We start from the raw sequence: 26,436 nt of genomic DNA, 5'->3' as shown, positions 1-26,436 counted from the left end.
AACATGGCTAAGCAAAGTAAGTGCAGAAAGAGGAGAGAACCATTTCTAAAACCCAGAGAGAGTAACATAATTGTAGTGGAAGCCCTGACAATGTGGTTTTTGGTAGAAAACACAACCAACTGGTCTCAACCTAGCATAGAGGGGCCAAAGAAAATCAATTCATGAACTTCATCCTTCTTGTACATCTTTCTCTCCCACACATGGCCTATAATGGCTGAATGCAAATCAAAGCCAAAGAGAAAGGGTGCTGGGTGGTACAGCTGTTACTGGTCATCCTCCTGGGACACAGAGCAGGATGAAGAAGAGCAGATAATTAACTGAGGGTGGACAATGGAAAATGCCTCACTCAAAATGTAGTGTTATTTGTATAATAGCAAATAACCCCAATGGTGTGCAGTAGGCACAGAAATAAGAGATATATTCCAAAGGACAGCAAGACACTGAGGCTCATAACAGGCAGAGTTTCAAATTTAAGGCAAAAAGGAGAAATAAGGAATTATGTCCTCAAATGGCATGAAGATGAGGAAGTAAGTTTCATGTTTTTAATTATGAAAAATTGCTTTAAGTTCCAAAGGGAATATTAAATGCATAACTATCTTATGTCAATGACCTTTAAACTGGTTATATAAAACTTAGCTATTTAGCTATATAAACATGTGACCTTACCCAGAGGATATTGAAAAATGATCTTAGAAACAAGCTTCAGTCAAACTGACAGTATCATTTGTGTATCTATTTATAACTTCCTGACTTGACGACAATTTTTTAAGAATAATTTTAGTAGCCTTTCCCTATGTCTGATATGAATAAAAGGTTCATATTCTAGTAACCAACAAAACTGTAAAACATCTTTTCTATTTGAACCATAAAATTTATTTAAAGCTATAAAGGGAAATAACTTTTAGACTCATAACTTTGAAAAAGCTGCTAAATGGCATTTTAGTTTAGTTCATGAAGTACATCTAGAATTTTAAATTGTGAAAACTCCTCACAATTATAGGAAAGCTGGTAATTTTCTTACATTTTGCATAGGTGTGCAGAACTTGCACTAAATATACATTTATGCTGTAGCCTTTTTTTGATTTGCTCTCATTATGTCAATGAGACAAGATAACCCTTTGAAATATTATTAAATTGTATGGCTAATTTTAGAGGCTCTTCTAGAATTAAGTAGGCCCTGACAGGAGTCTCTTAGTTGTAGGTCCAGAGCTCATATTATGACAAATACAGGTACTATGCCAAATTTAGTGTAAATGCCTAAGATTGCTCAAATTACAGCCAGTGTTTTAAATACTTAGTGTATGTCTTTTGTCTCAATATATCATGGCCATATATATGGATATGGTTTCATCAGAAAGAGATCTCAAATGTTCCTTATCATCTGTACCAATCACAGTGGCTTTTCTTTTTCAAATTTGGAAAACTTTACTGCCAAAGACAGGGATTAGTGAAATAAGACCCTGGGTTAGCTGGGGATCGCACGGTCAGCATCTGTGCACTTTGCATTACCACGAGGCACGATCCTGCATTTCCCACCACTTCCCTAACTCCTTCCCCACAGAACTTACAGCCTAATCTCCACTATTTCCTTTGGCAAATGATTGCTTCTTCTAGATGAGTGGTTCTCAAATTTCAGCAGCAGCAGAATAGCCTGAAGGGCTTATTAAAACATATCTACTCCCAGAGTTTCTAATTCACTAAGTCTGAAATGTGACCTAAGGATTTGCATTTCTAATGACTTCCCAGGTGATGTTGATGTTGTTGGTGGGGTCAATACTTTGAGAACCATTGCTTTCGCCTATCTCTGGGAAGTTTTCTAGCCTGAAGGTAACACCAGTCAAAAATAATTGCTATATTCATACTTTTAAGACATTTGGTTTTCCTGAAAATCCAGTCTCTGACCAAGTGTCTTTGTTTACACTGTGTTCACACCACCTGCCTGGGCTATTGCAGTTTATCTGACAACTTGGTAGCTACCATTAGAGGAAGAAATTGTAGTCAGATGAAAAGCAACTATAATGTATGTATATACATCCACCAAAGTGCCTTATCAGACATCATTCTTACTACCACTTTCACATGTAATTGTTACCGCCTTAAGAGTGGAAATTAAATTACAATGGATGATGCAGTTTCAATAACAGTGCCATTATTCTGAAGCACTGCCATCTGAACTATAGATCTAGCATTATGTTAATTTTTGTATGTAAAAAGAAAAATGTTATTTGAAGCTTCTTGTATATTGTTAGATACTTTAGGAACTTACATGATCACTTTGCCATGGCCACCTTCCTGTTGTGGAAGATGAAAATGAGTGATTTTAGTTCATTTCAAAACTAATCAGATTAAAAAGAAATACTTTGGTTATACAAAAAGCAGCAGACTTTGGTGGCAGCAGCCTATGGTGGCAGCAGCCTTTAACTATTGAGTATTGAATATTATTTCAGAGCCTGCGGTAATAACCTAAACAAATTATTTGTATATTTGCATGGTGTAAAAAAGATAAAGACAGAGTTTAAATAATATACTGTGTGTGTGTGTGTCTGTCTGTTGTGTGTGTGTGTGTGTGTGTGTGTAGGTATCTCCATGATTAAATAGTTCTTCTAAGAGATTTTCATAAGCAATTAATGTTCAGGAATGGTCAAGTTCAAACAATTTTGATGGAATAATAAGATTGAGAGAAAGTTGTAAAGTAGGTATAAACACTTGCACAGCTTATAATAAAATAAGATATTTACCAACAATGGTGATGTCCTGGAAAACAGCTATTCAACAGTTTCCAGAATGACTATTTCTTACCTGAAGTTTCTTTACTCTAGTAGTTCTCCAATATGGTTATAGCCCAAGTTTATAAGTTGACATCAAATTCAACAACTTATTTCAGAGGCAACCTAAATAAAGTAATAATCCTGATTCTTGCTTTTTGGAATTAAAAAATGATTTTGCATATTTCTGCTGCTATATTTTTTAAAATTTAGAAAAGGAGAGTTGAAAACTTATTTAGAAAGAACAGTCTACATGGTACAGTGCTTTATCAGGGAACATTACCTCTGCCATTTCTGCTTCTGGCATGAATTTCATCCTTTTTAAATTTTATATTTAACTCTAGGGTGTCATTCATGTACTTATAGTCCCCAGGAGAAAGTCTTGCCTTAGGATGAAAGGACTGTCTGGTAATTATATGACGTAACCGGCAGCCACAGCAGACACGCAGACATTCAGTTCAGGAAAAAGACTAGTTGTCATCAGAACATAGGCCGTAGAATTCACAATGAGCCACTGTGTGTTTGTCTAACAACATGTATATAAAAATTGCATTTCTGGAAGAGGTATAAGATGAGCTAACTTGATTGATTAAACGTGCAAATTCAAGTCCAACATCTTCTTAGGTGGTACTTTTGTGTAAGCTTAGTTTTTCTAACATTGTCAGCAACTTTTCTATTCACAACAGCAGCAATCCAATTAAAATGGCCATCAGAGCAGAGCTGAGCTGCATTAAATGGTGCCCATTAATGTCATATTTAATTTGGAAGTACAGTGTTCAAGATGTTCATTACTTTCCTGTAAAAATCATCATGCAGTTTGTGGACACAAAGTTTTATAAATTGTATTTACATCTTTTAGGAAAGAAAAAGATCAATTTGCTTATATTTCAAAATCACACTTCCAGGTTATTTATATTCCTTTAAATCTGCAATATTCAAGCCACTATATTTAAACCAGCTTCCTGCAGCAATCTTTCAAGAAGGTGTGAGGAGAAAGGACCTATACTTTAAAACAAAATCCCAAAGCAAATTGTGACTGCATGTCTTCCAGAAGGCAAAGGATATAATTAGACTTCAATTACTCTTTTGGATTTTCAGGATTGACAATGTTGTTGAGACTATTTTACCATATAATGAAGAATCAGAAAATAGGAAGCTTTGGTGTTAATTTAAAAGAAATTTACTGAAGAGGGCTACCATTGAAACGAAGTGCAAAGTAATCAGGGCAATACTTCAGGATTCCTGCAAGCATCAGTTCAGCACATGATTGAATGAAGGGCGAGCTTCAATTTGAATTTTTCAGGGTATATGCCCTTATTCTGACCCTCAAAAGGTAAAAAAAGCTTTAGACAAACACATGTACACATTTAAAAAAACAATTTACATACAAAATAAATACGAGTATATAAAGACCTGTATATCAATAAGAAAAATATAAAAATAAAAACATTTAAAATGGACAAAGGGTATGAACAGACAATCCATGGGATAAAAAACTTGGGTGTTTAAAAACATATGAAAATATGTTCAAATGTAAAAGTCATCAGAGAAGTGTAAATGAAAATAACAAAGAGACAATCCACAGAATGGGAGAAAATATTTGCAAACTACCCATCTGACAAGGGATTCATAACCAGGATATATAAGGAGCTCAAGCAGTTCTATAGGAAAAGGTTTAATAATCTGATTTTAAAAAATGGGCAAAAGATTTGAATAGGCACTTCTCACAGGAAGACATACAAATGGCAAACAGGCATATGAAAAGGTGCTCAGCATCACTGGTCATCAGAGAAATGCAAATCAAAACTAGAATGCACTGTCGTCTCACCCCAGTTAAGATGTTTTATATCCAAAAGACAGGCAATAATGAATGCTGACGAGGATGTGGAGAAAAGGGAACCCTCGTACACTGTCGGTGAGAATGTAAATTAGTACAACCACTAGGGAATATAGTTTGGAGGTTCCTCAAAAAACTAAAAATTGAGCTACCACATGATCCAGCAATCCCACTGCTGGGTATATATCCAAAAGAAAGGAAATCATTATATTAAAGAGCTAGCTGCACTCCTGTTTGTTGCAACACTGTTTATAATAGCTAAGATTTGGAAGCACACTAAATGCCCATCAACAGATGAACAGATAAAGAAAATGTGGTACTCATACACAGTGAAGTACCATTCAGCCATAAAAAGAATGAGATCTAATCATTTGCAACAACATGGACGGAACTAAAGATCATTATGTTAAGTGAAATAAGCCAGGACAGAAAGACATCACATGATTCATTTATTTGTGGGATCTAAAAATCAAAACAATTGAACTCATGGACATAGAGAGTAAGAGGGTGGTTACCAGAGGCTTGGAAGGGTAGTGTAGAGCAGGGGCATCAGGGGGTGGTGGTTGGGGGGACGGGGTGTGGGAGGATGGATAGTGGGTACAAAAAATAGAAAGAATGAATAAGACCTACTATTTGATAGCACAATAGGTTGACTATGGTCAATACTAAGTTAATTGTACATTTAAAAATAACTTAAAGAGCAATTGGATGGATTGTAACTCAAAGGATAAATGTTTGAGGTGATGGATACCCCATTCTCCATGATGTGATTATTTGATCATTTCACATTGCACGTCTATATCAAAACATCTCCTGTACCCCGTGAATATATATACCTACTATGTACCCACAAAGTTTTAAAATATTTTAAAAATAACAAAATACAATTTCTTAATTACCAGGGTGGCAAACATTGAAGTGTAATAGTATCAGGTTTGAGGAAAGTTACAGAAGTTTGAGAATTCTCTACACTACTGGAAATGTAACTTGAAGTGACAGCTCAAGAGAGTAATTTAGCATTAAAATTGCAAATGCACATATCCTTAGAATAGACGTCTCACTTCTAGGCTATTACATAGAAAGTAACTCAGACATATGTAGAGATATAAAGTAGATTTAACTCTTTAAGAAATGTAACTTTTTCATTTCATTTTAATATTTTGACCTAAGTTCAAACTTACAGAGGAGTTTCAAGAATAATACAAAGAATTCACCCAGGTAGACCAAATGTTAATCCGTTTGCCTGTGCTCTTTTGCTCTTTCTCTGTCTATACCAAATTATTTTTCTGAACCAATTAAAAATAAGCTGAAAACATGATTTTCCTTCACCCTTTAGATACATTAGGGAGTTTCCTAAAAACAAGAATATCTTCTCACTTAATCAGACTATAATTACCAAAATCAGGAAATTAATATTGGTACTACATCACTATCTAAGCTACTAACCTATGCAAATTTTGTCAATTGTCCAATCTTAATCTGTGTAGTATAAGTAGGTGCCATCTCAGACACTGCACAGTAATGTCATGCATCTTTATCTCCTTTAATCTGGAAGATTTCTCTCTTTTTCAGGACATTTCACACCTTTGAAGGGTACTAGTCAGTTATTTTGTGGAAATTCCCTTCATTTGAGTTCTGCTGAAGTGTCTTCATAATTAGATTCAACTTACATGTTTCTGGCAGAAATTCCACAGAAGTCATGCTATGTCCTCAGCTCATCTATCAGGCATATGATGTCCATTTGTCTCACTAGAGCATCATTCATTTTGATGACTTGGATAAGATTATGTTGGCCAGCTTTCTCCCATTTACAAGTTACTACCTAGCTCTTTGCAATTAAGAAGTATTTTGGGAGAGGTAATTTCAGATTTTGCAAATATGCCGTTATTCCCCACACTCACCCACTAGTTTTAATATCTATTTAATAATTCTTTCTTAAACCCATTATTTTTCTGATGATTGTCAAATCATGCTTTTCTAATTATGTACGAGATGACTTTCTAATCTAGGAAGAGTGTTTCCTTCTCTCTCTTTTATTATTCATTTATTTATATTAGCATTGACTCACTAATTATTATTTTACTCAATGGCTTATTATTTAATTTGGAGCTCAAAATATCCCAGATTTAGCCACTTGAGGCAGCTCCCATATCCTTTTGACTTGCCATGATCATTCTTTAAGCCCTGCCTTACCTTCTGTCACAAAAAGATGTTCAGATGTAAATTGATAGCCCTTAGGCATGATAAAGCAATGTCCATTAATGAAATACTTGGGATGCAATCAAGTCTATTGATGGAGATTCAGCCCATGAAATCCAGAGGTTTGGGGTTAATTTTACCTCATTCCTCACTGTGTAATGTCAGTCCCATCTTAAATTTCATTAAGCCTCATATTAGTTCACAGTTTTGGGGGACTTTGGGGTAGAATGCAATGGGATCATGCTTAATTAACATTGTGTCTGACACATGGTTGAACCAAAATTCAAATACATTCTGAGCATCAACAAGAAGAGTAATTGGAAATAAAATAAGAATTACTATCCATCCTTAACAATGTACATTCATACTCAAGGAACACTCTTTGCCATTCTAGGCACCAGACCTTAACAGAGAGATCACAGATCTTGCTAAGGTGAAAATAGAGTACTTGTGTATATGATATATAAAAAGATGGGTACAAATACGCATATGACAAATGCTGCATAAATCACAAATATTTTCATTTTCTCCTTAATTGATTACATTAATTTTTTTGTCATATTGGGCTTTAGGTGTTTTTTTCCCCCTACCCGTTTTCATAGGCTTGATTGTAGTGCAAAGGACAAATAAAACATAATGATAATGGAAATATATTTGTTCTATTAATTTGCTGATGTATTATTACAATATTGTATTAAGAACTTTATTCAATTATTAAACCCTTTAGTAAAGTCAAAGGTACTTTATTAAACATTTCTTAATCTAACATTTTTTTCATTCTGCAGGAACATTGTTTTATGGATAAGCTTGTCAACCAAAAAGTCACAAAATCTGTAAGTTTAGAAAGGAGGGCTTTATTTCTAAAGATGGGGGTGTAACAACCTGTAGGCGGGAAGCAGAGCCCCGGATGAAACCAAAAATTAAGCGCTTTGAAGGAGGGAAAGAAGAGACAAGAATTTATGGTGAACAGTTTGGCTAAGTATATATTTAACAGGTTATAGGAGGAGCTATGAATATTTACATAGAAAGTCATGTACATGCATAGTAAGCAAAAATGGATGTTGCCTATGTTCCATGTTCACTTTGGGGTGGAGACTTAACATTGAAATTAATACAGTTAGTCCCTGTATGTCAAAGGTTGAAGCAGAGGACACAAAGGCACTCAGTAAGCAACCTCTGTTAACTGATCAGAACCACTCCATAGTCAGTGGTCTCTTATCAAGAAGGAAGGCCAGCTGTTGTGCTGAAACCACAAAAAAGGGTGGGGGTCAATATTAGGCAATTGATGGAAATCATCAGTAGAACAAATCTTTTGAATGGGCTGGTTTCTGTTTAACTCTTAAGAAAGAGGTAATGGGCTTTAGTGAGGGAGGGAGTATAATGAGACGTGACTTTCTGTCTGACCTTCTGTGTCATCAGTTTTTAAGGTTTATCTAAGTTCCCCTTGGACAAGAGGGGATTAATTCAATTGGTTGGGTGTCTTAGGATTTTATTTTTATTTCTCATTTATGCCTTTGGCCAAGATTTGTCAGTCAGCATCAATGCCCAAACTTTCATTTCATCTCATATCATTGTCCGGGTGATCTGGCTACTTTCCCTGGGATTACCCAATCCATCTGTGGGATCCCTGTGGCCAAGGGACTTAGAGCCAAAAGAATTACAACCAATTAAATGTTTTAGGCCAGATGGGAATGGGAGTGGGCAGGCACTCATCAACCCTTAAAACCTTTTAAGCAGCATAAAAATCAAAACCACAAAAATCTTGGTTTCAGTTACAAATTTGTAATAGTTATACAGAACATAAGCATTTTGATTATCAGAAAAAAAGGAACAAAATAGCAAGGATAATAATAGCAGGATTTGTAAAATGGATTGAAGCCAGATTCCTAATCTAGTCAGGAGATAGCCAAAAAGATTATTGAGGGCGTCTGTAGTTCGTAATTTTTGTAACCATTTGGTTTATTTGGAAATATTTTCTATATGAGTTTCTACCTCACCTGAAGGGTTGACATAAATACAAAGGGAGGTATGAGCCATTGTACAGAATCCTTCTTGTTTGGCTAAGAGAAAATCTAATGTAGCCCAATTGTCTAAAACCACTTGGGCCAGAAGTCTCTAAATTGTCAAATAATTTAGAGACTTTTGTTGTTCCATAATACTTTTTGCACTCTTTTCAGCAATTTGCCCTGAAGTGGCTGATAGATTTTTTTTCTGTTCGCATAAATCCCATAACCAGGAACTGCTACACACAGAGTTTCTGCCACTAAGTCTCTTGAGAAACTCCCAGTAATTCTCTTTTTAGTCTGTTGAAAGCAGGAAAACTTTTATAGTTGGAGATGATGGAAAAATAAACTTTCTTTATTTGATTACAACATGTCCCATCAAACAAGAATCTTCTTGTGTAGGCTGTTGAGGCAGTGGTGTGCCCACCCCAGTATGAGTGGATCAGCTCTTATGTCACATATAAACACACAACCTAGGGGAGAGCAAGTGATAGTCCCAAAGTTATGTTTATTGATGAACTAAATAATGGGAAGTGCCAATGAGACTAAATTAAACCATGAGTCACCTCTCTCGCAAACTTTTTAAAATCCATTTACATGACATTGTAAACGTAAGTATTGTTGGCATAATAGGGACAAATTTTAAATTTTCTTTATTTGATCTAGAATGTGTTATCTGTCTACCCAGTAGTTCATTGATCAAGGAAGTCTTGTGGTATACAGTGATTTTCTAACATTAATAACATGGGATAGATTAAAAAGGGGGTGGTAATATTTGGGTGTGCAAGCAATTGGACTCAGAAAGTTGACAAGAAAAGAAATTAGTCCAGATAAGTGGTGATGTCAGGAACATTGGAGAAAGTCTGTGATGGTTTTTTTTTTTTTTTGAGACAGACTCTCACTCTGTCACCCAGCCTGGAATGCAGTGGCACAATCTCAGCTCACTGCAACCTCTGCCTTCTGGGTTAAAGTGATTCTCCCGCCTCAGCCTCCCAAGTAGCTGGGACTACAAGCACATACCACCTCAGCCAGCTAATGTTTGTGTTTTTGGTAGAGATGGGGTTTCGCCATGTTGGTGAGGCGGGTCTTGAACTCCTGACTTCAAGTGATCTGCCCGCCTCAGTGGCTCACGCCTGTAGTCCCAGCACTTTGGGAGATGACAGGTATTATTAATGGCAAATGTTTATTGTTAATGGATTTAGGAAGCTCTTGACAAATCTAATAATTTGTTAAATTGTCTCCAGCGGCAACACTTTGAGACAATTTAACTAAATAATTATCATGTCATTTTATACCTTGACATAAAGGGACAATTACAAAGAGATGAGAAAAGGCTGTTAAGTCCATAAAAGAAAAAAAAAAGAGACAAACATTCTATTTAAAAATTCAAACCAAAGAAGAAATCACAAGTTTCATACAAACTCAGGAGAGCTATCAGGCAAGCTTTTGGGATTGTCTTTGAGATAACAGAGCACCTTACTAATAAAGAAAACAAATAACCATGCCCTTAAAAGAAAGTCCATAAATCCTGTCAGATTCTGACTGTTGCAGAAGAGGGAGCTCATAAGTATTTTAATTATCTATAGGTGTCTAGTTGTTGGCATGCACAGGCCTATCTCAACATGGTGCAAAATGTCTAAAATCCATAAAATTTCTACAGATATAACAATTAAAACAATTAGAAAATAGATGTGCATTTAGCAAGGTGAGGGTGGGTATCTCAATACTTTATGTAAGAAAATGATAACTGTAAACATTCCTAAAACACTAAATGTGATAACCAATACAAGGAGAGTATAAAAATTCATCTCAGTACAGGCCTGGTTCAGAGTGTTATGAAGTTCACTGTGGTTGTCTTTCCTTGGGCCTAAGTACTAGGGTTTGATCAACTTGGGTTTGGTGTCAGATACAGACATTAATGTCCATGACTCAGCAGTGATTGCTGCCTTTTTCAGATGAGATATGTGTACCTAATAGTAAATTCTTTGTAACTTAACAGCACACAGGTTGGTCAATAATACTTGATAAGAGCCTTTTCAATGGGGCTAAATGGAGTCTTTTAACTGATGTATTTTCCAGTATATGTAACCACCAGGTTGGAGTTGGTGAGACTGGAGATTATGGCCTCACTGGAAGCTGTAAAAAGATTTTCCCACCTTGTGGTGGTTGATGCCTACAGCTTTGAAGAGCTTCTGGCAATAAGCTGGGAGTTCCCCCTGTAATTGGGTAGGAGATAACATTTCTTCTTCTAAAGGCGTAGACCAACCAATAACAATTTCTTTTCTTTTCTGTTGCCCCTTTTTTATTTTTTAAGGCTCTTGCTTTGTTGCCCAAGCTGGAGTGCAATGGCGTCATCATACCTCACTGCAGCCTCGAACTCCTGGGCTCAAGCAGTTCTCCTGCCTCTACCTCCCAAGTAACCGAGACTACAGGCATGTGCCACCATGCCTGGCTAACTTTTTAAATTTTTTTCACTTTTAGTAGAGACATGTTCTCGCTATTTATCCCAGGCTGGTAGTGAACGCCTATCCTCAAGCTATCCTCCTGTCTTGACCTCCCAAAGTGCTGAGATTACAGGCCTGAGCTACCAAACCGAGCCAGTAACAATTTCAAAAGGAGAAAGTCAATGTTTTCTCATGGGAGTGAACTGCAAAATCAGTAATACCAGCAGAAGAGCTTTAGGCAGGACACATGAAATGTTTTTGTGATTTTTGCCAGATGGTTTTTAATGATTTCATCAGTCTGCTCAACTAGCCCAGAGGACTGGAATGATAGGCACAGTGAAAGTGCTGTGGGATGGGCCAGGTTTTAAACACTTGTTTCAGTACTTGGCTGGTAAAATGAGCTCCCCTATCTGTGATGTTCAAAGGGAATCCCAGGTAGAAATGGTTTTCTCAAGTAGTATTTGGCCACCACCATAGCTGTGACTTGTTTGTAAAGGAAAGCCTCAACTCAATGAGAATAAACGTCACCACTACAAGAACATATTTACATCCATGGGGTGGCAATAACAGAATGAAATCAACTTGCCATTACAGTAAAGGGAAGTGAAAGTTAACTTGGAGGAGAGTTTAGGGGTTTACTGAGGGCAGACATTGCAAAGTTTATGGACCTGAGAATCACTCCAGGTACCTGAGGGCAGACATTGCAAAGTTTATGTACCTGAAGGCAGACATTGCAAAGTTTATGTACCTGAGAAAGTCTCCAACAGTATTGTCTGCTCCATTGAATCATTTGTCTGGATTGCAATAGGTCAGATTCTGTATGAAGGTTAAAGTCGGTCTCTAAAGAGTGCTGGGTACAATTGGATGTCTACTTGGACTTTCCTATAATTTTGTCTGGGGGTTTAAAGAACAATTTTGTTTTATCTAATTCCTCCTTTCAGCCTCTGAAACTGTTTTTAGAAATAGTGAGAGTCTGGAGAAGAGATCTTCAGATGGGAAAGGGAATGAGGGAGAGGAAGGAGCCCAGGAAGAAGGAGGGGTAGTGGGTTGAGCAGCCATAATTGGGGAAGGAGTCACCCTGCAGGAGCTGGAGCTGCCACACTTCTTAGGTAATTGTCTTTGCTGTCCTATGTCTTGTCAGAGAAATGTCTCTGGACTTTGATAATGACTATTGCTTGAGGAGCCTGATACCAATCCAAGAGGACCAGAACAAAGTCTTCGTTCTTAACAGGCTCTTCAGAAAAGGTGTGAAATCCTTTTTGGCTCTAGATCTTGCTGAAATCGCAGGCAACTCTGAAGGCATGTCTGCTGTGTGTATAAATATTACCCCCTTTATATGTGGCTAGTGGACAGGCTTGAGTGAGGGCATGCAGTTCTCCCTGTTGGGCAGATTAGGCACCTGGCAGAGGGCTTGATTTAATGGTTTGTATCAGAGAAACCACCATGTAGCCTGCCCAGTAGGAAACAGCAGAATCTCTGATAAAAGACTCATCAGCGTACCAGATAAAATTCAGATTGAATAAGGGAGTTTCCTTTAGTCTGTGTGTGGTGAGAGAAGGATGTCTATAAAAGCAGTATAGTCATGGAGGATACCTCTTCTGGTAAAGGAAAGAAGGTGCCGGGGTTAAGGAGGTTACAGTGAGCTATGGCTAGGCTAGGAGAGGAGGAGAAAAGTGTCTTATAGCAGGTCAGTGGACTAGTTGAAAGATGCTGAGTGTGGTGCAGGGTGAGAAGGGCCTCAACTGAATAAGGAACATGTATAGTGAGAGGGGCTCTCGTTGTTTTTTCAGTAGATTTAAAGCTTTAATGAGGGTGAAAATGGCCATGACTGTCCTAAGATAGGGTAGAGCTACAGAATTGAATTATTGGCTCTAATCTTAATGGGCTGATTGTTACCCCCATAGGGCTGAATTAGGATTCCCAAGGCATTTTCTTCTTGTTTTGGGACAAAAAGGGAAAAGGGGAGATCATAATTTGGGTGTCCCAGAGTAGGGGGTGAGGCCAACTGACCTTTTAGGTCCTTGAAACCTCTCTACCTTGTGAGGTTCAAATAGGGGGTCAGAGGAGAAAACTTTAAGTAAAGCATATAGAGGTTGTGCCATTAAAGACAGGTTGGAAACGCAAGCTCTGTAGTAAGTCCCAGAAGCCCTCCAAGCTGCTGCTTGATAGTGGAGAGAGGGGAGGAAAAATGCCTTAAAGGTGAGAAGGGTTGTTGTTTAGCCCTGAAGGGGTTAATAGGTGTCTGTGAAACTTAATAGAATTCTGACAAAACTGTAGCTTGTCTTTAGAGACCTTGTGTCCCTCAAGGGCCAGCTGGTGGAGCAAGTGAAGAGTGTCAGTAAGTCAAGCATCTTGTGAGGGAGAGCATAAATGTATTATAATAGGGTAGGATTGTTAGGGAAGCTTATATCCTGTAAGTCGACTCATAAGATTTGAGAAAAGTAAGTGGAGTTTTCTGTATATTCCCAGAGAATGACTATATTAGTGAACGATTGGCCCTTTCACATGAAGGCAAAGAAAAATTGACTTTCTGGATTGACAGGGCTGCTGAAAAAGGCACGACAGAGATCCGTAGCTGAGAGACACTGAGTGTTAGAAGGTATGCCAGACAGTCATGTGTGTGGGTCTGGCACAACAGGGTGTCAAAGCATAACAATATTAGTAATATCTTTAAAGTCCTGAACAAACTTCCATCACTTTCAGTTTGGTTTCCAGACACGTAATACGGGTGTGTTACAAGGGATAATGCAGGGGATTATGAGGCCCTTGGAGAGGAAATCATTAAGGATGGACTCTATTCTGGCCAAAGCTTCAGGATTGAGGGGATATTGTCTTATATTAGGTAGAGGTTTGTTGGGCTCTATCTGTATGGTAATTGGCAGTGCTGAGTGAATCAGACAGATATCAGTGTTAGATTGGCCCAGAGTATATCAGGCAGTTTTTTAAAAGCCTGGTGCTCAGTGGCAACTGAGAAGCTAATGACTGACATGGGAAAGACATGAGTAAGGTCAGTGGTCAAGATGTCCAAAGGACAGACCTCTGGAATGGTCCCTCCCTCATGAGAAAAAGAAATATGAACTTGATGCCTTTCAAGGAACTCTCTCTCTCTATCATACGGAGAGGAGCAGAGGAAACAAGAATGAGGATGCCCTGGCTTTGCCTTAAAAATAGTCATAAGTTGGGCCGGGCGTGATGGCTCATGCCTGTAATCCCAGCAGTTTGGGAGGGTGAGGCAGGCAGTTCACAAGGTCAGGAGATCGAGAGCATCCTGGCTAACAGGATGAAACCCTGTCTCTACTAAAGATACAAAAAATTAGCCAGGTATGGTGGCACACACCTGTAGTCCCAGCTGCTTGGGAGGCTGAGGCAGGAGAATCACTTGAACTGGGGAGGCAGAGGTTGCAGTGAGCCGAGACCACGCCACTGCACTCCAGCCTGGACAACAGAATGAGACTCTGTCTCAAAAAAAAAAAAGAAAAAAAAATAGTCATAGGTTGATTAGTGACCCTGACCATTTTTATGGTTTGGTTACAACCATAGCATAAAATGCTGTTATGGGGAACCTAGATTCTAAGGAACAGTCACTGGTCAGCCCCCACCAAAAACCCTGGCAGCTTTGGGGTGGTGGACATATAAAGGGTTGGGGTTAAGCACTAAGAGAGTGGCCCCAGTATCTATTTGAGTTCAGACCGTTTGATTATTGATTTGAAGATCAAATTCTCCCAGCTGAATTTACCACAAGGAAAAGAAAAATTCTCTTCCCTTCGTCGTAGTACCCCTATTCTTATAATGGGGAAAAAAACTGTTCTGGCGTCAGTCTACTTTGGGAAAAGAATTAGTTTTCTTTATGATGATCAGGATTTTTTTTTTTTGGAGCCACATTTTCTATTTCTCACAATTCTGTTTAAAGTGACAGACTTCCCTGTAAAAATAACAATCTGTAATTTTTTTATGTCAGGCTCTGCTGTGTCTTTTGCTCCTTAGATGGGGCTTGTTGTTTAGTGGAAAGCCCCTGATTCTGCTTAATGTGTAGGGCCATGAGTTTTGCAGTTTATTCCTGGCAATGAGTGTCTTAGCTACTCGAGTATCTTTCCTTTTCTGTTGTTTTTGAGAGGTTGTTGAACACGAAAGCCAATTCATGAGGCCTTTTAGAGTCCAGCCAGAATCATGGCTTAACTGGAGTACTGGTTAATCTGCTTGACCAGAGTACTAAAGGTCTCATTGAGACCTGAAAGAAAAAATGAGTTGGAAAGCTTGGCATTATCATCATTTAAATCTTTGATGCCTGAATTCTGTCTGAAAGTTTTTTTAATTGATTGAAAAAAAAATCAAAGACTGGCTCATCCCTTTTCTGCATATATCATTGAATAGCCTTCCAATCTATTTGACATGGAAAAATTACTAGGATGGCCTTAATTAATTCTGTGATTACCTCCTGAGCCCTCCTAAAGGCTGCTTCCCACATAAGTACAAGATCAGTTTTAGGGTGTGCCAAACCCTCATGGTTGATCTATTCCCTGGCTAAAATAGTCCCACTAACATCTGGAGCAATTGACAACCACTGAGAAGGCCTGGTTGATGTATATTTATAATGAAGCCAAAATGGTGTTCAAATTCAACTGAGTCTGTTTTAGGGTTAGGGAAGTCCTTGATAATAGTCACAAGATCAGTTTTAGACCAGAGGGAGGAGAATGACTCTACTGCCTGGTGGCCCCCTGGAATTTGAGCAACTTGTAAGGGGGCAAGGAGAAGGGTTGGAGGGGTGTGGAAAGGAGGGGGTGACTCTAGGGAAGAAGGGGAAGGGAAGAAAGGAAGCTCAGAAAGGGTGAAAGATGGCAGAGAAGGATACACTGTTGCTGGCATTAAAGGAGCAGTAGAAGAAGGAGAATGGGGAGACACAGCATCTTCCTCTGCCTCAAGGTTGGAATCTAATTCAAGGTAGCTCTCAAGTTTTTAAATATACTGGTCAAGTTTCAAATTAGACTCCTTCAGCCTTGAATTTGTCTCCTTTGAAGAGGCCATCGGAGACTCCAGAACATGTTTAGAGTTCTCATAATACCAATTAATTACAAAAGGTCTCACACTGCTATTGAGAGGTCCAAACCCTCTCCGTTCTAATTGTGCCAATAAACAAACTAATTTAAGCATGTCAAAAGTTCCCCCATTGTGACCAACAAAGCTTTAAATCCTCCTGGTTAGCTTTAGTCAGGATCTCAAATATTCAAAAGAATGTTTCCCTGGTTCTTAAACATGTAAGCCACCAGGGTTTCTGATGGTGGCTGACCAGAGGCTGTTCCCTTAGAACCCAGGTTCCCCATAACAGCATTTACCAAAGGTGTCCCTTTGAGGACCCCACTGAGTTAAGTTGAAATGCCCCCCACCACCTGCCCCCAACCTAAGACCCAGGGCCAAGAGCAATATCTCTTCCAAGGTCCAGAAGGAAGGGAGAGGTAGGAAGAAATAAAGTCTACAAGATCTTCAGCCTAAAAGTGGGAGATCTTGGGACTTACTCTTCCCCAGTGCAGCTGGCAAGACAACTGAGCTGTCAATGGGCTCATGCATGCATTATCTTCAATCACGGGGAATCTAGGGATCTGTCACAAAATCTGTAAATTTAGAAAGGAGAACTGTATTTCTCAAGCGGGGGTATGGGAACTTCCAGCTGACACTGAAAAGCAGGCACTTCGAGGGAGGAAAAGATGAGACAATAATTTATGCTGAATGGGTTGGCTGAGTACACATATTTAACAGATTACAGGAGGAGCATGAATATTTATTTACAAAGGGGGGGCAGGCACATGTGTCTAAGCTAGCATGTACATTACATGTCTCATGTTCACTTTGGGGTGCAGATTTAACATTGAAGTGTATTGCAATTAGGCCCTATACATTAAAAGGTGAAGTAGAGGACACAAAGGCACTCAGTGCACAGCCTCTGTAAACTGGCACCAATTATTCCATGGTCGGTGGTCTCTTATCAGGAAGGAATGTCTGTCAGCTGCTGTATTGAAACTGCAAAAAGGGAGGGGCAGTGTCAGGCTGATGGTTGAAATCAGCAATGGAACATGTCTTTCAAAAAAAGCTAATTTCTGTTTAACCCTTAGGAAAGAAAGCTTAATGGTGGTTAGCAAGAAAGTGGTATAACAGGTATGTCCAACTTCCTGTGTCATCGTGGCTGGGCACTCAGTTTTTAAGGTTTCTCTGGGGTCCCCTTTGCTGAAAGAGGATATGTTCAGTCCACTGGGGGACTTAGGATTTTACTTTGATTTCTCAAACTGCCTCATTTCCATCTCAGGCTGTTTCCAAACCCCCAACCAGCAAGTATAAGCCACACATCACCAACTCCTCTGGGCAAAGACAAACAATTTGACCAAGTTCAATTGGGCAACTTGACCAGGTTGAACGAATCTCTTTCCTAGGAATTGCATATTGAGATGGAAAGAAGGTGAAAAGTTTGCTGCAGGTGTTGGACTAGTGAAAACATTTAAGTTTGAGGCTGGTCAGTCATAATAAACCTTGTATATTGACAAGCAAGCAGAGAAACTGGCCTCAGGGAGAAAAAATATGATGTAAAAATGCATATGTACATCTTTTACATCAACTATGATGTAAAAATATGAGCAAAGCCAAGAGAGCAATAGAGTAAAAGCCAGAGAATAAGAGAGCAAAACACAAATAGAGAATGAGTCTGTGCAGAAGTATGAGCGGGAGCGAGAGAGAGAAAGAGAGAGAGAGAGAATGTGCATGCACAACATGGATAAATAATGATGGGAAGAGAATGAACCTTTTGTTTACCCAAGAAAAGAAATTTTCCTGCAGAACTATCACCAGACAAGTTTGGCAGAAAATAAACAGCCTAGGAATTGGAAAGTTTATGCCATGAAGGGTACCTTACATCACTTGGCTGGGCCAGGTGCCCAGATACTTGTTCGAACATTATTCCGGATGTTTCTGTGAAGGTGTTTTTTTTTTTTTAATTTAAATTTAAGATGAGATTAAAATTTAAATTGGTGAATTTTGAGTAAAGCAGATTAGTCTCCATTGTGTGGCGGGGCCTCATCCAGTCAGTTGAAGGTCTTAATAGAACAAAGACTGCCCTCCCCAAAGAAAGAAGGAATTCAGCCAGCGAACTGCAACTGCAGTTCTTCCTTAGGTGTCCAATCAGTTGTTCTGTCTACAGATTTTGCACTTACCAAGCTTCCACAATAGCGTGAGCCAGTTTCTTAAAATAAATCTATCTCTCCTTCTTGCTCTCTGTGTCTCTCTCTGTCTGTTTCTGTTTCACTCCTGTTGGTTCTGTCTATCAGGAAATCCCTGACTATACACAACATAAGAAAACACAAGAATTAACCATTTTTAATTATATTTTGTTCCATCATGAGAATATTTGCATGTTTGATATTTTCTAATATTCCTATAAGTTCTTTCAGTGCCCAGTTGATAAAGAAAAATTGTAAATTGGCCGTCATCATTGACAATAATGGCTTCTTGGGGAGGAGGGTCCAGGTTGTGACTACACCTCAAGGATGGAGAAATTACTCTTCGTGTACTCTGAAAAATGGAGGTAGGAGACCTTCACTGCTTATCAAGCAAGGAAACTTCACAGAATAAGGTTGAGAAATAATTTGTTCCTTTATTCACCAAATATTTATGGAACACCAATTATGTGCTAGGCATTGTTTCTAGGCACTTGCAGTATGAAAATAAATAAAACATTTCTCCCAGACTGTCCCCTTGGAGCTTACATTCACGAGTCAAAAGAGAGTTAACATTAATATGGAAAGTGTTTGTATGTTAAAAGGTGATGAATGGGCCAGGCGAGGTGACTCACATTTGTAATTCCAGCACTTTGGGAGGCCGAAGCAGGCAGATCACCCGATGTCAGGAATTCAAGACCAGCCTGGCCAACATGGTGAAACCCCGTCTCTACTAAAAATATAAAAAAATTAGCCAAGCATGGTGGTGGGTGCCTGTAATCCCAACTACTTAGGTGGCTGAGGCAGGAGAATTGCTTGAACCCAGAAGACGGAGATTGCAGTGAGCCGATGTGCCACTGCACTCGTGACAGAGTAAGAATCCATCTTAAAAAAAAGAAAAGAAAAAAAGATGATGAATGCTTTGAAAAAAAGTCAAAGGGAGGAGAAGAGGGGGTTGCATTTTTAAATGTAGATGTGAAGGTAGGCCCAATTGAGAAACTAATATTTTGTAAGAAATTAGTGTGGCGATTCCTCAAGGATCTAGAACTAGAAATACCATTTGACCCAGCAATCTCATTACTGAGTATATAAAGGATTTTAAATCATTCTACTATAAAGACACATGCACACGTATGTTTATTACAGCACTGTTTACAATAGCAAAGACTTGGAACCAACCCAAAAGCCCATCAATGACAGACTGGATAAAGAAAATGTGGCACATCTACACCATGGAATACCATGAGACCATAAAAAAGGATGAATTCATGTCCTTTGCAGGGACATGGATGAAGCTGGAAACCATCATTCTCAGCAAACTAACGCAGGAACAGAAAACCAAACACTGCATGTTCTCACTCAAAAGTGGGAGTTGAACAATGAGAACATATGGGCACAGGGAGGGAACATCATACACTGGGGCCGGTCAGGGGCTGAGGGGCAAGGGGAGGGACAGCATTAGGAGAAATACCTAATGTAGATGATGGGTTGATGGGTGCAGCAAACCACCATGGCACATGTATACCTGTGTAACAAACCTGCACGTTCTGCACATGTATCCCAGAACTTAAAGTATAATAATAATTTTTTAAAATGCATCAATCTCACAATTAAAAAAAAAAAGAAATTGGTCTGGGTTTTATCTGGGGTTAGGGGGCAACAGGGAGATGGAACAACCAATGCAAAGATGTAACTAGTGCACATGCCTGGTAACTTCAAGAAACAGCTAGCAGTGGCTGTAGTATATGGTTATAGTAGAGTGAACAGGGCAGAGATTAATAAGGGATGAGGTCAAGAAAGATCACAGGAGAGGGCCGTTCTAAAAGAACTCTGTGGATCTTCACAGGTTGTTTTGAGAACTTAGCTTTTACTAGTAGTGAAGTGGAGAATCTCTGAAGGGTTTAGACAGAGAAGAGAAATAAAGAGAACAGTATATCAAATCTGTAAGCATTCACCACCAAGCTTCAATAACCATGAACCTCCTGCCATCTTTGTTTCAGGCTATTCCCCTCTATATTATTTACTTCATTTTTAAAAAATGTATGTTTAATTGTGAAATGCACAGATCTTATGATCACGGTTGGATAAGGTGGGACAAATATATATGCCTGTGTAGTTAACACCCAAATGAATACAAACAACATTTCTGTCACCTCTGATAGCTTCCCTTCTGTTTATTTCCAGTCCAACCTCTTCAACCTGACAGAAAACCACCCTTCCCGCATCTATCACAGTCTCCCCTGCTCCTCTGCCTGCTTGTACCATAACTTGGCACTTGGTTCCAGGAACACAAATTTTGTGACTCTTATCTCATCTACGGTGATTTCATCCTTCTCTGGAATTTATTTTCTTAAACTTATTTTGGGTCCATATTTTTTTCAAAGCTTAATAAAAATTGTAATTTTGATTTTTTCTTTTTTTCCCTGCTGTTACTATGAAAGCAAATGTCTTTCTTAGGTCTTCCTCTATTTGAACCAGGTGTGGTAATCCCTGGCTGGATGACAGCCCCCAGACAGTGGGAATAGATAGAAAGGAGACAATGACAAAGAACCAAGACATCGGGTTCTCCCTCTGGTGCCTGACAAAACTAGAATAAACAGTTCATGGGATTGTCAAGGAAGACAGACACACAGTGAGTGTCAGGAGACAAGAAGAGATGGCATCTGGAACTCCCCCTTGATCTATGTTGGTGGAGGCAGGACAGTCTGAAGAAAAGTGGCTTTAGGTCCCTATGCGTGGGCTGCCTCTTTAATCCCTGTTGAGGATGTCTGAAGAAGCTTGATGTGATTCCTAGCATGCAGAACCCTCATCATCAATGTTTGAGATGTAGAAGGTGTTGGAGGGAAGGTCTTTGTCTCAGTGTGTAGGCGTTTTCTTGAGAATATCATTTACTATATAATATAATCCTGCAAACAGAACAAAGCTATCTCTGTTGAAAAACTTTAGGGACAATTGTCTGTTTCTCATAGTTCCCAATCACAAATTTTCTACTTTATAAAAGGAAACAGTTACTTCATTGGAGATCTAGTTTAAGAAGAAATATTTCCCTTGGGTTTGGCCAAGAAATTTTGCCCCAAAACAAGTGGGTATCTGATGACTTTTCCATTGCCACTTCTAGTCCTCTGTGAGGCTCAAAGACATTATCTGCCCCTAGATCCCCTAAAGTATGTCAATACTCTGAAAAAGTCTTTTTAAATAAAACAGACTACTTTAAGTAGATTTCTGTTACTGGCACCCAAAAGAGTCTAAGAAAAGGAACGAAAAATCCCACTGATTATGAGAGATGACAAAATTTGGTTTAAGATTATCTGCACCATGTCTGGCTCATATCCCTGGTTTCTAATTTTCATTTTTTCATCTCTCTCTAAGTCTACTTAAACTGCAGCTACCTGCCTGAAAACTGATATCACACATCAGAATATGGCCTTTTATTTTCCTCCTTGTTCAGGACAAATATTTAGCACAAACAAGTGGCTGTGTTTAAGACTTATTTAGTGTTGTAAACACAGTTATTAAGTGTGAAGAACTTTTAAAAAAAGTTTTGAATTTTTCTTTTTATATAAAGATAGCTTTAACAGGTCAAACTCCCAATGGAATATCTAGTGACAGCTCTATTATATGATTGAAACTCTTAATTTCAAAGCTCTTGGAACTATTTAAAATGATTCCTAAGTTTCCTACATGTAGGAAAGCTTTGATAATTCACATGATTTCGATAACTCTCGGGTGATATACAAAAGCTTTTTTTCCCTCGTTTTAAATATAGTTTTTCTCACAAAGTAGCACAGACTAAAAATCAATAGTGTCCATACGTAGTATAGCAGGCACCACTGTAATGAAGTCACTTATTTGTTTAACATATCTTTCCAGTGCCCAGTCTGAGCAAAACGCTGAGCTAGGCACTATGCTTCTATTAAAATAATTACAACTACCTTGGATTTTATGCTAAGTAGTATCTGAATATAGTTTACTATTGATTACACCTTTCCCTAAAATCTTTTTTTTATTATTTTAAAGAATATTCTATTGAATTTAGTACTAAAGTACAGCTCTTTAGCAATTTTGTTCATTACTTCAGTATCTGGTAAGATAGTAGAAACTGGAATGCATTTGAGATCTGAATGAAATCTCCCTGGAGTATAGTTTTGTTTACATGAGTCTGAACTACACAATGAATTTTAAATTCTTGATTTCAGGCTAAAAGGGGACTGGAAGGAGAATACAAAAAGTACTGAATAAGAAAAATTGATAGATAACAAACATTGCATGACATGGAACAAAAAAAAAGTAGAAAAAAGAAGGAGACAGATTTATAGATAGAAAGCAATGGGTAATTAAATAAATGGTCATTTGTAAAGAGTGTGAAATGGGAAAATTCAAGCTACTCATTGTCTTAAATACGATGAAGGTTTTTAAGACTGGAAAGTCTGTGTACAGAAACACCGTCAGCTTGGTATTTTTAAATTATGTCCAATTTTTGCCTGGAAAAAAGTTTAAAAATATAAAAATGCCCAGATAAATAAAAAGCATTCCTCTGTGACTTTGGCAGTATTTGCTATGTAACATAAAAACAAATCAGTCACACCCAGATTTGGTAACTTTGTTTGAATCTATGAAACAAAAACTCAGTAAAAAACTGGGAGTTTAATTTATATCATCAGAATACTCTAAAGCTTTGGTCATTTACAAATGACCTTTTTTTATTTTTTATTTTTTTCAACAACCCAGCCATTGTTGAGATGAGCTTTATATTTAAGGAAGAACTAAATTACAAAATTCCAAACCAAATATGTGGCTTTAGTTTATTCAGTCAAAAAGCAGATCATCTTATTAGACAGAAAACTATTGAAGGCAAGGATCTCTTCATCCTTTGTAATTCCCTTAAAAAGGGCATTATTTGTTCTCAAAGACATACACCAGCTCCCATAGGTCTCCACGTTATTTTTTAAATGGGTATAAGTGATTTTTAGTCCATTCTAAAGTTCTTTAAGAGAAAAATTCTTATCATTTTGTATAATTCTGAATGTACTTTTATTTATTCTAAACATCTGAAAAACCTTTATTCATGCGATGCTATTTACATTTCCTTGATATTTAGAAGATTATTGACAGTAGTTTAGTATTTTTTTCTTTGTATTCTCAATTTCTCCAGATAAGATTTATGTTCTTATGGAGACCTCATAGATGCCTAGTCGTTGTCTTATCTCTTCACTTATCTCTTAAACATTTTCCTCAAAAAGTTTACTCTAGACTTTCCAATATGATGCTCTTTCTTCTATGAAATACAGAGAAAGTGGTAAATAGAACTGCTTTTTTGACCTCTGTTAGTGATGATCTGTACTTGGATGCATATCCACATGCATATTCAGGATCCAGATGCATATTTCAGGATGCATGTTTCAGGACTGAAGGACTTACTCCCAGCTGCTGGGAGTGCCACTAGTGTTAGCTGGCAGCACTCCCCAGGAACTACTCTCCCCTAAAGAGAGTTGCTTTCCCCACCTGCCGTGAGGTAGCCTGCAGCCAATGCCAGATCAATGAGGGGTTATAAAGTCCAACCTCCTTGCCCCAACTGACCACAACTCTGCAGGCTGATCCAGTTTAGAGCCTACTGTGAAGTTAGCTTATGCCTTTATTGACACTGAATCTTAGACCACATTTTCCCTTTGCCAATCCTTCTTCCTTCCATGCCCCCACAGGTGTTGATCCCATGATTATCACTAAAAAATAACCCTGTGTCTCAGAGGCTGCTTTCCCAGAAATCCAACTTACAACAGCCATCTTGTTAAAGCAAAGTCAGTCCCTTTGTTGATATTGTTAATAGTCCCTTGTTGTTATCGTTTACGTTTTTGTAAGCTACATTTAACTGAAAGAAGAAAAACTAGGGACTTGCAATTTTCCCTTATTAACTTGATAGCTAGGAGTCATTTTTGACTACTTACCTAAGATCTCATACAAATACAAAGTAAAATAATCTCAAGACTCTCCCCTCTCACTTTTTTTTTTCAGGCCAGATACTAAGAGGAGGAAGAAAATGGACAAAGACAAACATACAGAAAGGACCAATGCTATGGATATTATGAACAGCAACCTCAATTTCTGTCATGGCTACAAGGAATGGACAGCATTAATAAAATGTAACCTTGTCATTATTTAATGACAACATTAAGAATCTATCAACATGATATAACAGATCTATATGTTAAAGGAGAAAAAGATATGTGGATGCTATCAATAGTAGCTGAAAAGCATTTTCAGAAATCTGTAAGTAGAGGAAATGTATTCATATGTTTCTATGTTCTAGAATAGATATTTTGACTAGACAAAAGTTGAAATCTTGTGTCTTATGTTTTTATTTAAATGATAGACTCAATACGTAAGTAGTCACAAGACATATGATATTGTCTGGATCTGTGTCTCTGCTCAAATCTCATGTTGAATTGGAATCCCCAACGTTGGAGGTAGGGCCTGCTGGGAAGTGATTGAATCACTGGGGTGGATCCTTCATAAATATTTTAGCACCATCCCTTTGGTGCTGTTCTCGTGATAGAGTTCTCACAAGATCTGGTTGTTTAAAAGTGTGTGGCACCTCCCCCTCCTCTGTCTCTGGTCATGTAAGATGTATCTGCTTCCCCTTTGCTTCCACCATGATCAAAAGTTTCCTGAGGCCCCCCTGGAAGCTGAGTAGCTGCGGCCATGCTTCCTGTAGTCTGTGGAACTGTGAAACAATTAAAACTTTTTTCTTTATAAATTACCCAGTCTCAGATATTTCTTTATAGGAGGGCAAGAATGAACAAATACAACACATGAAAGAGAAGGGTGGAAATGCATGGAAGGATATATCCCAGGTGTATCAGACAATTTTGCTCCTCACCTAGATGCCCCGGATCCTTTGGCAGCTCTGTGCACCCATCCCAGCTCCAGCATGCTTTGTGCTGAGATCCACCTGTGACACTGGAAGATTACTTTGGATACTGGAGCTAACTCATTCTTAAGATAGTTGGAAATACCTGGGAGTTGTGGCTTTTGTAGTGGACTGAGTGCAAAACCCTAGCGTCTAAGCAGAGACATTCCCAAAGCATTACATATACTACAGATCTTTCTGAGGGACTTGAAATTACATGCTTGCCTGACTCCTTCCCCATTTCTGTCCTTTCTCCTCCATTCCCTCTGCTTGCTCCTGGGAGTAAATCTTTAATAAATCATTTGCTTCTGAAACATTGTTTCAGGGTTTGCTTCTGGAAGAATTCAACCTAAGCCACCAGGCTAACCTTGGTTACCTTCAGGGATAAGGAATGTACGAATTATTACTTATATATGTTTGCATTGTTGCATTAATTACACTAAATCTTACTTTTCATTTAAAAAGCAATTCAAACATTTTAAGAGAAATAACTTATTTTCAATATCATTTACATGCCATGCTTTGTTTGAGATAGCCAAGAGAGATTTTCTCAGTTATAGCTTCTCATTTATCATTTATAAAGGTAAATGCATGTAACTCTATTTCTGAAGCAGAACTCGATGTTATATTGCTGTATTTTCATTTATGATTTTATGCCAGAGTACATCAGAATAAAGCAAGACATTCTGTACCTGGCTTCATTTGTTCCTGCTTTAAACCACACGAAAGAATCAGAAATGAAGTTTCAAGGTTCATTTTACTTCAACTTCCTTTATCACTTGCAAGATAACAATTCCAACAGTACTTGCATTTTTTTCATCCTATTCTTTCTTCAACCTCCTATTCAACTTTTCCCCTATTATTATCAACGAATGGCTTATACAAATATTTTGTAAGTGGGAATGTCTAGAGAAAGCTTTGTTTTTAACTATGATTATAAAACTCACATATGCACATCTATTTCCCAATGGTTTTTGCTCTGAAAGGAGTCCGAACATGCTCTCCTCTCCAAAGAAAATGAATCCTCTTGGCAGACGGTCTCTAAATTTAAGCTCTAGTCATATATTTATGCTAAATTGGATCAAAAA

General features: G+C 38.1%; 1 protein-coding gene across 1 annotated transcript in view; it reads left to right on the top strand.

The window, feature by feature from the left end:
- The window catches only part of EPM2A (EPM2A glucan phosphatase, laforin), a 345,250-nt gene extending 319,478 nt beyond the window's left edge, over positions 1-25,772 (top strand). The window contains exon 5 of the mRNA XM_024357451.3: positions 24,454-25,772. Coding sequence (XP_024213219.1) covers positions 24,454-24,527 — 74 coding nt within the window. The 3' untranslated portion in view covers positions 24,528-25,772. The remainder of the gene's footprint in view (positions 1-24,453) is intronic.
- Positions 25,773-26,436: the final 664 nt, after the last annotated feature.

Source organism: Pan troglodytes, chromosome 5 (assembly GCF_028858775.2).
Source record: "Pan troglodytes isolate AG18354 chromosome 5, NHGRI_mPanTro3-v2.0_pri, whole genome shotgun sequence".
In the NCBI taxonomy this organism is placed as follows: Eukaryota; Metazoa; Chordata; class Mammalia; order Primates; family Hominidae; genus Pan; species Pan troglodytes.
Note: the sequence above shows the minus strand (reverse complement) of the source record. Positions and strands in the feature narration are given on the sequence as shown.